At 34.2% G+C, this 12907-nt stretch overlaps 1 protein-coding gene across 1 annotated transcript; it reads left to right on the forward strand.

The window, feature by feature from the left end:
* The first annotated feature begins 9561 nt into the window (after positions 1–9561).
* LOC107174971 (uncharacterized) lies at positions 9562–11612 on the forward strand. Its single transcript, XM_052431395.1, has 3 exons — positions 9562–10431; positions 10588–10655; positions 11480–11612. Exons 1-3 carry the CDS (start codon positions 9562–9564, stop codon positions 11610–11612), a joined length of 1071 nt encoding a protein of 356 aa, XP_052287355.1.
* Positions 11613–12907: the final 1295 nt, after the last annotated feature.

The raw sequence follows: 12907 nt of genomic DNA on the forward strand, positions 1-12907 counted from the left end.
CCGTTTTCATGAATAATGAGCTTATAATCAATGGGAGTTTCTTGAATATTTTCGATTATATTATTCGGCTCAACGCTCAAATTAATATTGAAAGTTACCAATTCATAAGCAATTTTGAGCATGGTCTCAACTATTTTCTTTAATTCGAAGCTCTGGTAATGATTATCGAGATTCTCTCATTGAACTTTTCAATGCCTCAATTAAACACTGCATCAATTGCAATGCTTTCTTACAATGCCTTTTGATGATCATTCGAGATGCTTTTTCGTATGAGCTTCGATACTTTCCCTATAAATCTTTTTTTTTTCAAGAGTCACTAAATTTTTCTTTTTAATGAGCAAAAGAAATAATAAAAAAACAAAAACAAAAGGCTGAAATTGTTGTGTATTAATTATTGTGTATTAATTCTTCTTAGAGAAATAATTTAAATTTTTTTATTAAATTAAAATTATAAATATAAGTCAAATAAATTTTAATAAAATATTAAAAATTAATTAACTCAAAATATAAAATTTCTAATTTATTCTATCCATATCCTTCCTAAGTAAATGGGGGCAACAACTTCATCTCCTACAAGTTGAGGAGATGATACATGCCCTGCCCTGTGTCTGGAAGTAGTCTGGAACTATGAGAATTGAAGGATTAAAGCATCATTAAAAAATTTTATTAATTTATTTTTTAAATATTTATTTACTTTTTTATATAGCAACAAAAAATAAAAAATATTATCGTTCGAAATATTTTTTAAATAAAAATAATTTAATAGTATTTAATTAAAAAATTATGTTTAAAATAATTAATGATAATTAAAATAATTTTAATAAAAAATAATAAAATATAAATTAAAAAAAAGTACTCTATAAAATTAAAAAGAGATAAATATTTTTTAAAAAATTTTAAATAAAATATCTTTTTAAATTTTAAATACTAATTTAATTTTTTAAATATATAATAAAACCTTATTTTAAAAAAAAATTCAATACTCTTGGGACCTATGGGAACTGAAATAAGATTTTCTTGAGTTTTAAATTGATTTCTATCAAAAGAAGGCTCCATAATTGCAGCCACGGTCCCATCCCATGTGCAATTAAATTTTGCTTTTCTTTCGAGAGTCACGTTGAAGAAATTGAGAAATTTATAAAAATAATCTAAAATTTTTTATAATTTTCACAATTGGCTCTCTAAATTTTTTCCTAAAAACATTAGCTAAATACAAGGTTGTTTTCCCCTAAATTATCTTTATTTATAAACCAAAAGGAACCATATTCTCCTTTCCGTTTGAAGATCAAAGAAATTTAGTTTCTAATTGCTATCGAGAGAAAGCAGAAGAATTAATGTGTAATGATGGGCAAATGAACAGTTAAGTCACCTCTTGGAATCTTTTTTTAAATCAGTTAAATACTGAGTGATTATTAAAGAAAATTCCTACTGACCATCTAGCAATAAACCCCACATCAATCCTATTCAAGCCCCACCTGACTGAATCCACTTAGGCGTAAAAAATAAGAGGAAAAAAATTAGCCTACTTGGATTGAGGTGGGATTCGCTAATCGCTAGTATGAAAACTAAGGACTTCTTATTTTATAAACTCAATTTTTAGATTATTGTAATTAAATGGTATAAGAATAAGAAAAAGGTATGGTAGTAATTTATGAAATCAGGGGAATCTATGTAAGCAAACTTTAGAAGTGTGAGTGTATTTTATTTTTAAATTTATTCCTAAAATATAGAAAATAAAAATAAAGGAGATGATTTTTTATGTAATTTGGAATTTATTGGAGCCATGCCCAGAAATTGAATAATTCACCAAGCAAAGAAGGTTACAATTTATTGGACTTAAATAATTTAATAATCTTTCTTAAAATTGTAGTTAACTTGAAGAAATCAAACTTACCATGGTCCTATATGGTATTGAGAAGTTATAACTTTTAAACTACATCTGTTGTAAAAAAAAAAACATTGACTATTAAAAAAAGTTAATGATATGCAGTAAATACAAGTTTTTAATAATAATTTTAACAAAATTAGTAAAGTATTGTATATTTTTTATCATATAAATATAAAATCAAATAACTTAATTTATAAGTAGCAGCAGTTAATGTTTATTGAATATTTTAATACTGTAACTTTTAAAATATAATTGTTCAACCTCAATCTCAAATTGTGCCTAAACTTTTTAAACGAGCACTACTCGTGTTTGAAGTTCGCTGCCTCTATCAACTGTGATAGATGTAGTTTGCGCCAACGGCTTTAAGGAGCGGAGCTCGGCACCGACTACTCTGCTTTCTACGTGTGGAGTTTCTCCTTCAGTGTCTGGGGAAGGGTTACATGCCAAAATCTAATCGTAATAGGAAGCGAAGAGTAGCACGCCAAACTCTGGTCGTTATAGACTGGGATTCCTAGCTAAAATAGTAGTTTTCAATTCCCTTTTAACTTAGATTTGCTAATGAAGAAATCTTCTTAAATTGCCACTCTATACTCTTGCTCTATGAAGTTACACCTGAATGCCTGTTCTACCTCCTCATTGCCGCTGCATTGAAGTTTAAGATCACTGATATATGTACAAAACGCTGACTAAACCCTGACAGTATAAAATAATAAAACTTGCTCATTTTATAAGATCATAAATAGTTTGGTTAATATTTAACTGGGCGGGACAATTCTATGCTGTGCCTTATCTGCCTTCAAAACAGAATAATGATATAAGTGCCGAAACGAGTATAAAAATAAGTATAAAATTTATAAGAGATCGTAAAAAAAATTTCTTGTAGTGAAAAAAAAATTATCATTTAGTGAATATATATACTAATTTTTGTACTTCTATCGCTATTGTTCAAAACATCATGCTAATACTATATTGTGGTTTATTATTAAAAACACAAATCAATGACCTAGCATGCATGACGTTATCCATGCCAGCTGATTGTTTTAGTTCAGGAAACTTATTGTTTATTTCGAAAGTTATAGTAAACTTTTTCATTGAAGTTACTGTAATATTCACTAATTGGACAGTGAGATAAACAATATCATGGCATGGAGATATATATATATATATATAGTGTAAGTAAACGGCGACAAAGTGAGGGAATTAATTTATTAAAACAAAGAAGAAAATACTGAAGAGAAATAAAAATTAAAGGGTTAAATGAGCCTAATCCTAAACACAAATAGAGCAGGAAGCTCCCAAAGAAGCCAATCCCTCGAAGAGATTATAACGCATCGTGAGGCGGAACTATCTCATCCACATGTCAGAAATCCTTAATCGCTTTCTTGATAATAGCTTTTTATTTTTTCTTTCATTGAGATTTACTTTTTATAATTTGGAATCCATCTTCCATTAAAGATTTATTAAGGATAGATGACCACTTGATGCAGTGAGAAAACGACAATCGATACGTTCTACCTCACATCTCAAATACGTGAGAAATGATAGCTTTCAAAAAGAGAAAATGTTCAAATTACTGATAAAGATAAATCTGAAAATGAATAATTTAAAATATTATTAATGAAAGATATTGTCAGGTATCCCAATAAATTATGAATAACAAACTTATTTATTCTAGTAGTTATTAAATCTTAATCCTTTTCATATAAAAAAATAATCTAAGATATTAGATTGGTTGATACTCTAAAAGGGCTTCAGTGGAATATAGGAAATGGAAAGAGGGTCCGCTTTTGGTTGGATTGTTGGGTTACTAAGAACAAACCCTTGAGCTCTTATGCGGTGGCTCCTATTTCTGTCGAGAGTTTAATGAATTTAGTCATCGATTTTGTCGATGCCAATGGCAACTGGCGCTGGGCCTCTTTTGAGCATCTCCTCCCAAATTGCATTATTCTAAGAATCGCAGTTGTTCAACCGCCAATGGAAAGAAAGGGTGATGATAAGTTTTTTGGGGCCAATTCTCAACGGGGGGATTTCTCTGTCAAGTCTGCCTATATGGCTGTTATTGAAAATGAAACTGGTATTGAAAATTCTAGGTGGAACATTGCTTGGAAATAGAAGGGACCGCCTCGTGTGCAGACCTTTATATGGCTTGCACTCCATGATCGATTGAAGACAAAAGTTGAGATTGGACGAAGACACATCCATATTGACTGGACCTGTGACCAGTGTGGGGTGGCGTCAGAGACTACTCTTCATGTTCTCCGTGATTGTTTTATGGCAAGAAGATAATGGAACCAACTTCTCCCAAGTGGGTGGCGACAACCTTTTTTCTCTTCAAATATGAGTGACTGGTTAACTGTTAATTTGCGAAGTAACCAATGCATGGTGAATGGTTTGGAGTGGTCTTATGTGTTTGGAGTCATGATATGGAGACTATGGTTTTGGCGGAATCAGAACCAGTTTAATAAGATATCAACAGATTCAACCAGCATGGCTCAAGATGTTCTTATGCGTGCAGATGAGATCACTAGCTCGAACAAGTCTGGTCTAAATGGTCCCGCTTAAAAAGTGAAAAAATGGATTGGGTGGCAACCCCCTGTATGGCCTTGGTGCAAGCTTAACTCTGATGGGGCATGTAAAGGAAATGGGGGTTCTTTTGCTGGAGGAGTTCTCCGGGACTCCAACGGGAATTGGGTTAGTGGTTTTGCAATGAATATTAGGTATTGTTCGGTCACAGTAGCGGAACTATAGGGGGTTTATCAAGGTTTGGTTATGGCTTGGGACCATGGTGTTCGCTGGCTACTTGTTGAAATCGATAATCAGTGCGTTGTTCAAATGCTGAGTAATCTTAAAGAAATGACTAATGAATACTCTCCGTTGGTGTTGTCCATCAAAGAGCTTATAAACAAGAATTGGCACATTTCTGTGAACCATATTTACAGGGAGGCAAATTATGTTGCTGACTCAATTGTGAATTATGCTTCTGACCTTCCGATTGGCCTTCACAGATTGGATAGTCCCCCGGCTTGTGTTACTCATTTTCTTTTGCATGATATGTATGGGGTGGCTCACCCTTTTTACAATTATATTCTCTCGTTTCTGATGATGAAGATGATTCCAAAACCAACTCTTATACATTGTATTATGGGTTTGTTACTCTTCTTGTTTTCCCACCAAAACCAACTACCTATAACAGCCTCACACACGTGCAAGTATTGTGACTCATTAAGTGACTCCAAAATGCTAATGTCGTTTTGAGCTGTACTTAATGAGTCTTCATTACGTGCTCTGCATGTGTATTATTAAAGCCTTTGTATGACAGCTTCAATCCTGTGGTCTTCAAGTTAAGCACCTGACAGACGACATATCATACACACATACATTAAGCATCCTGCATGTCGGTCGTGAGTATTGAGTTCATACTCCACCAATCTCCACTTTGAACTCAATACTCTAGCTCCACCTCACTACTTTCTTTCTCAATATCTACATTTCCTTAAAGCTTGCAGATTCTTGCTAAGTTCATGCAGAAACTGAACTTGGCAAATGGTACTGCCTTTGTTAGCATATCAATTGGATTCTCTTTAGTGTTTATCTTCAGTAGCTTTACAGTACCTTTTGACACCTTAAGCCTTACAAAATGTAGTCTCACATCAATATGTTTAGTCTTCTCATGATGTGTTTGATTTTTACTGAGATGTATGGCGCTTTGGTTATCATAATACACAGTTATTGAGCCCTATTCGGCCCCTAATTCTACAATCATTCCCCTTAGACAAATAGCCTCTTTGAATGCCTCTGTAGCTGCTGTTTATTCAACTTCTGTAGTTGACAGGGTAACTACACTCTGAAGTGTTGCCCTCCAATTTACAGTATAGCCCCCTAAAGTAAACAAATAGCCAGTTTATGACCTTCTTTTGTCAAGATCCCCAGTAAAGTCAGAATCAATATAGCCAACCAAGACATTTCCTCCCTCATTCAATCCACCATATACTAGACCATACACTAAAGAAGACTTTTTTAACAGAAAACGTTAGTTCTATACTTCAACACAAAATTCCTCTAAAATGCAAAGACCGAGGCTCTCCCACTATCTCATGTAGCATAGGGAACCACACAATTGAGAATGCTTTGATGGATTTACGAGTTAGTGTAAATCTGTTACTTTACTCAGTGTTTGTGAAACTTGGACCAGAAGAATTATACCCAACTCCAGTAGTGTTACAGCTTGCAGATCAGTCCACAAAAATACCTCGCGGTATTGTGGAGGACGTGCTTATCCAAGTAGACAAGTTTTATTTTTCTGTTGATTTCATTGTAATTGACACTCAACCAATACATGATTTAATAAAGCACATCCTCATTATTCTAGGCCGGCCTTTCTTGGCAACTGTCGATACTCTTATTCATGAAAAATTGATGATTGTGAAAGTATTACCGTGGCATGCTGATATAGTTAATTATCTTTTTACAGGTCAACTTCCAAAGCATTGGACCAAGCAAGATAAAGCTAAATTTTTTGTAGAAATAAAGAATTTTTTTTGGGAGAATCCTTATTTGTTCAAGTATTGTGCAGATCAAATTGTTAGACGATGTGTCCTAAAAAGTGAAATTCAGAATATTCTTTCATTCTACCATGAACAAACTTGTGGAGGCCATTTCAGTATTAAGAAAATAGCAACTAAAGTTTTGTAATGTGGTTTCTATTGGCCAACTATATTTCGAGATACTTACAATTTTTGCTCTTTATGTGATAGGTGTCAACAAATGAGGAGTACTACACGAAGGAATATGATGCCACTAAATCCAATTTTAGTGGTTGAGATTTTTTATGTATGGGGTATCGACTTCATGGGACCTTTTCCTCCTTCTTTTGGCAATCAATATATATTGGTTGCTGTTGACTATGTATCGAAATAGGTAGAAACAATTCCATGTAGAACCAATGATCACAAGGTGGTGGTAGGATTTTTGAAAAGCAACATTATTTCACGCTTTGGATTCCCTTGAGAAATAATCAGTGATGGTGGTACCTACTTTTGCAATAAATCATTCAAAGCTCTTTTGACAAAGTATTCAATCACTCACAAAGTGGTGACCCCATATCATCCGCAAACCAATGGCCAAGTTGAGATCTCCAATCGAGAAATAAAGCACATATTAGAAAAGACAGTGAGGCCAGACAAAAAGGATTGGTCATTAAGACTCGATAATGTATTATGGGCATATAGAATGGCTTTCAAGACCCCGATTGAGATGTCACCCTACAGGCTAGTGTATGGAAAAACTTACCACTTACCTGTGGAACTCGAGTATCGTGCGTACTGGGCCATCAATTATCAGAAAATCATTTACTCCAAGTCAGAAAGTGCTTTTATTCAATTCTAGCTTGCACCTATTCTCAAATAAGTTACGCTCTCGATGGTCTGGGCCTTTTATTGTTCACATTGTTTTTCCACATGGGGCAATTGTAATTAATGACCTAAAAAATGGTCTCACTTTTAAAGTTAATGGCCAAAGATTAAAGTCATATCTAGAGTACCAACCACATGGAGAGGACACTGAAATAAATTTGAGTGACCCACCAAATTTGAATTGAAATTTTTCTTTCTTTTCGGTGATTTGATTTGATTTTTTCTCTTTCTTTTTATTAATTTTTTTGCTAATTGAAATAAATTTGTGTGTTTGTTTAACCATTAAGTTTTCTCTTATCATTGTTAATCATGAGTGCTTTGGCTAAACAGATCCTCCTGGATATTCTTAGACCACTTCAACGTGTAAAATTTCATCTCAAAAGGCAGATTCAATTTTGTAAAGGGAAATTTACAGTCGTCTACCTATTTGTTTCGCCTTTTGCAAAAATACACAAACACTTTTTTTTTTCAACGCGCCTCCTGAAGTTACCCTTTTATTTCACTTTTCCACTTCTGTCTAGTCTCCGTTGGAACATTGCTGATGTTAAAGGGGTAAAATCGATATTTCCTTTGGATACTTAAAACTACACCGTATCGCAGTATCCAGCTAAAAGAGTAAAACGATGTCGTTTTACTTCTATGGAAAAATTAAAAAAAAAAAAGAAATCCACAGTCGTTTAATGCAATTGATACATAGAATTTCCTAAGTCCAACAAGTAAGAAACATTTCCTAACATTCCCGGCATCCACCTTTGTCTTTGACCGTGTTGCTTGAAAAAGCTTAATCAAGCTAGTTAATCTCCAATTTCCATCTATTTTCATCAAAGACATAAGCTTGGGTTTGTTCATATGAAGATTCAAAAGTGTTGACGAAACAGACGAATTGTTACAAGCCTGGACGTTTTGATTTAGGAGGTTTCAGCCAAATTTCAAGTGAGTTTCATTGAATTTGTTTGCTATTAAGTCTCAATGTTTTGTTAATTATTATTCCATTGGTGATTCTTGTTAATCATTGTTGTTGGAAACCCTAGAATTTATTTTCACAAAACCAAAAGAACATTTACTATAATACATGTATTTTATAGGATGACACAACTAGATCGTTTAGGATGACACAACTAGAGTTGGTAATATCCTTTAGAGATAAGACGTAGAATTTTAGGTTGCTTGGACCTGATTGTACCATAGCCAAAATAAAGGATGCTGCATTGACGATTACAGGTGCATACGGATTAGGCTCGAGCTCACAGATTCTGTTAAACGTTACAAACCCAAAGAATAAGCTTAAGATTGTGCTAGATTCAGAGTTTAGGTTGGAGTGTTTATTGGCACTATATAAGCGTTTGGGTGCCTGTGTATTTGAAGTTGACGTTGTACTAGTTCTTTGCCCCCAGTTCAAAGATGCTGCTTTATTTCAGGCGTTGTTAACTAACTTAGGAGTTGTATTATCTGATGAGCTTATTACTAAGGTAAATGACTCAATTGAGGGACATGCTTCTATTGAGGAAAATCTTGTTGTTGGGGGGCCATGCTGCTATGGGGGGGCATGCTTCTGTGGTGGAACAAGTTGAGAAAAATATATTTGTTAGGGATGATGAATGTGATGAGGATGCACTGCTATCTGATTGTTCGGACAGAAGGCTTAGTAGTGATGATGATCTTTATGTGAACTTCATGCAAGCTGATCTTGATAGAGCTGTTGATGGAGCTAGTGATGGAGCTACTGAAAGACTTAAAAGCAGTCACTTGGAAACTGATTCAAATGATAATTTATCTGATGTTGATAAAGAGGTAAAAAAGGTGATTAACTCTTCTGATGATGACATTGAGCTTGGCACTGCCCAATTGACTAATTATATAGAGGAACATGAGTACAAAATAGGTGTTGATGGGAAACATAGGCTAAAAGTAGGGCATGTTTTCAGAGATGTAGTTCATTTTAGAAAGATATTAAATGAGGTGATGGTTAGGAAAATGTTCGCTATTAAAATAGTATATAGTGAGCCGAGACGATTTGTGGCTACTTGTAAGCAATCTGGCTGTCCATATTATGTGGTTGGTGCAAAAATGAACTATGGAAGTGGTTTCATATTGCGAGAGTACAAAAAAATGTATAGCTGCAGACTTACTAATAAAACAGTGAAAGTAACTTCCACGTGGGTTGCTGGTAAAATAAAGAATCAAGTTGTTATTGATCCCAATGTAAAGATTGATATCTTGAAGAATTATTTGTAAGAGACTTTTGGGTTGAAGATTGGAAAGATGACATTGTATAGGGCCAGAGCGAAGGCAAGACTTGAGGTATTTGAGGATCATTCCAAGGGATATCAAAAACTGTTTCAGTATGCTGCAGCTATTCAGAAAGTTGATCTAGGAGCAATTTGCAAAGTGTTGTGTGATGTTGTCTCTATACCTGACAAAGTTTTATTCCAAAGGTTTTTTGTTTCCTTTCCTGCACAGAAAAATGCTTTTCTCAATGGCTATAGGCCTTTTATTGAAGTGGATGGATGTCACCTGAAGGGTAAGTATGGTGGAGTGCTATTAGCTGCCGTTGGTATGGATGCTAACAATGGGATTGTTCCGTTGGCATTATGTGTTTGTGAAATTGAGAATACAGAGTCATGCGGCTGGTTTATGGAGCACCTGCATAATTACTTGGATGATGGCAGACTAGTGACATTTATCAGTGACAAACAAAAGGGACTTATTAATGCAATTGCAAATACATGGCCTACTGCCTATCATAGGGCATGTATTAGGCATGTTTATGCAAATTTTTCTAAGTTGTTTGTTGGTTCACAGTTGAAACAACTATTTTGGAGGGCTGCTAAGAGTAGTAACAAGCATGATTTCAACGAGACAATGGCAGAGATCAAGACTGAAAAAGAAGCTGCATATCAGTGGTTGGAAAAAGAGCTTTTGTGGTATAATTGGTCGATGCATACGTATGACAGAAATTGTATGGTAGATCGAACTGATAATAACACATCAGAATGCTTCAAAAGCTGGATATTAGCTTATCGAGACAGACCTTGCTTGACAATACTTGAAGAAATCAGATGTAGACTTATGAAACGGTTTACAAAGAGAAAAAATGAAGCAGCCACTTGGAAAAGCCCTTTGACGCCTAAGGTATTGAAACATCTGGACAAAAAAAGCACAATTGCACAAAAAATGATTGTGCAAGCTTCTGGCGATCTTAATTTTCAAGTAATGGATAAAGCTTATTATCCAGCTAGGAGGTTTGTAGTGATGTTAGAGTGAAGAAAATGTGATTGTGGTTATTAGGAAGTTGCTGGCCTCCCTTGTGCACATGCTATGGCTGCCATGGGATATGCAAGACATGAAGTTCAGGAGTATGTTCTAATGTGCTTCAGCAAACAAGCTTACCTTAGCACGTATTTGTTGATGTTTAATCATATTCCAGACCAGTGTACATGGGGGCCTACTGGAAGACAATTAATTGATCCTTTAATTGTGCAAAGGAAGATTGGAAGGCCCAAGAAATGTAGAAAAAGAGCCACATAAAGAAAAAAGAATTTTTTTTATCATTTGCTCATTCTGTGGTGGATCTAATCATAATGTCAAGTCTTGCCCATTAAGGTCATCCGTTGCAAAGGCAGCTCGAGCTAGAAAAAATAATTCTAATGTATGTTTATACTATTATTATTTATTACAAAAAATTATTAGTATTTATTATGTTTATTGTTCAACATTTACTACATTTATCATGTTTTGCAGGCATCACCAACAACAAATCAGCCACTGAATGCTTCAGAGCAGAGAATGAGAAGGAGAAAACATGTGCATTTCCCATTTTTTATTTATTGTGCATTACTTGTGAAATTCGATACTCATTCACAACATGTTTCCCAGGCATCAGCATCACTTCAATTGCTTCAGGCCAACTAGCAACCTCATCTCAACCAACAACTGCCTCATCCCAAACACTAAGATCATCCCAACCAGCAACCTCATCTCAACCAGTAACTGTCTCATCCCAAGCACTAAGATCATCCCAACCAGCAACCTCATCCCAACCAGCAACCTCATCTCAACCAGCAACTACCTTATCCTAAGCACTAAGAAAGTGAAAACATGTGCATATAAAAATGCTTCCATGTTTTGATATTTTTGTTGTTGTGTTCGAGCTTGTTTAACTAACATTTCATGTATTCAGATACGAAGTGGTCCAGGAGAAACTTTTGAAGCTAGAACAAAGAAAAGAAAGGCTGGATCTAGCGGTGGACATGCTGGAACAAGAGGACGAACAACTTCGGCATGAGCAAAATGGAAGTAAACTTGACTTTTAACTTGTTTTGTAGGCTATTGTTTAAGATTATGATGGTTATTTTGGCTTCAGTTTGGATAATTATGATATGTTACTTTGGAAATCACATAGACTATTTATGATGTCTTAGCAGTTGCCCTCTTGGATAGTTACCATTTTGGATATTATGTTATGATGGAACTTAGTTAAACATTGATTTTGCTTCTTTTCTTACAAGGATTTTGTTGTTGTGTTAAAAAGCTTGCATTTGTTCTCATATGCATTTTTCTAAATCAAGATATGGTAGTGTTGTGCATTTTAGGTAGTGTTCAGTAGTTACATTTTCGAGCTGCATCTGTTAATGCTGTTGATGCTAAAAGTATCACTAATTTATAGCTTATAAAACCAACATGATTGTTGTGGAGTATGCCACTTTTAAGTTTTAAGCTAAATTATAATTGTTTTAGTAAATAAGTAGGTATTACCATGTAACAATTATTTTTAATTGAATACTTTCATTAATTGTCAGTGATAGAAGTTAATTACATTAATGTATATAAAAAGAAGCTACATTACATTTTAAAAAGCACAATTGCACAGACACAAAGCAGCATAATTATGATATATTTAAGCTTCCCCTCAATGAGTTTAAGTCTTTTCTTTATCTTCACTACATCATCATTCAGCTCAATATTTTGATTATCCGTCATTTGATCAATACTAGGGTATATGAGAGCTTCAGTAGTAAACCATTGCCAAAACTTCCATTTATTCAACTTACATGACCAAAACATTGCATTAGGATTCTGTTGTGTAGTAGAAACCATAGCACATTCCTGCACACCACACCAATAGTTCTTAGGAATGCATTTAACTTTTCTATGTGGCTGTCCACTAACTGCAGAACTTGAGCTATAACTCGATGCCATTTGTAAAAGAGAAAAGGAAAAGTTGTGAGCTTGAATGTGTGGATTATGTATAAGCAGGTTTTTAACTTTAATTTGGCTGGTAATGGTTGTAATTAGGACAAATGGATGGCATAATTGTCTGCTTTAATGTGCAGTTATGGGTTTGATGGATTATATGAGGCAGATTAGGTTGATGTATAAGCAAGTTTTTGGTTTCAATTTGGTTGGTTCTGAGCTTTAAAAATGGCAAATGAATGGTATAAATGGTGTGTTTGAAGATGACGTCTTTGAGCATTGTGAGTTGTTTAACATGTTTCTTGTTATTTCTTGTGTTTATATATAGCCGAAATTATAGTCGTTTGAGAGCTAACAGTTACATTTTTTTAATCTCATTTTCTTGTCTTTTATTTCGGTTAAATTATAATTTTCC

The sequence above is a fragment of the Citrus sinensis genome, chromosome 7, assembly GCF_022201045.2.
Source record: "Citrus sinensis cultivar Valencia sweet orange chromosome 7, DVS_A1.0, whole genome shotgun sequence".
NCBI lineage: Eukaryota > Viridiplantae > Streptophyta > Magnoliopsida > Sapindales > Rutaceae > Citrus > Citrus sinensis.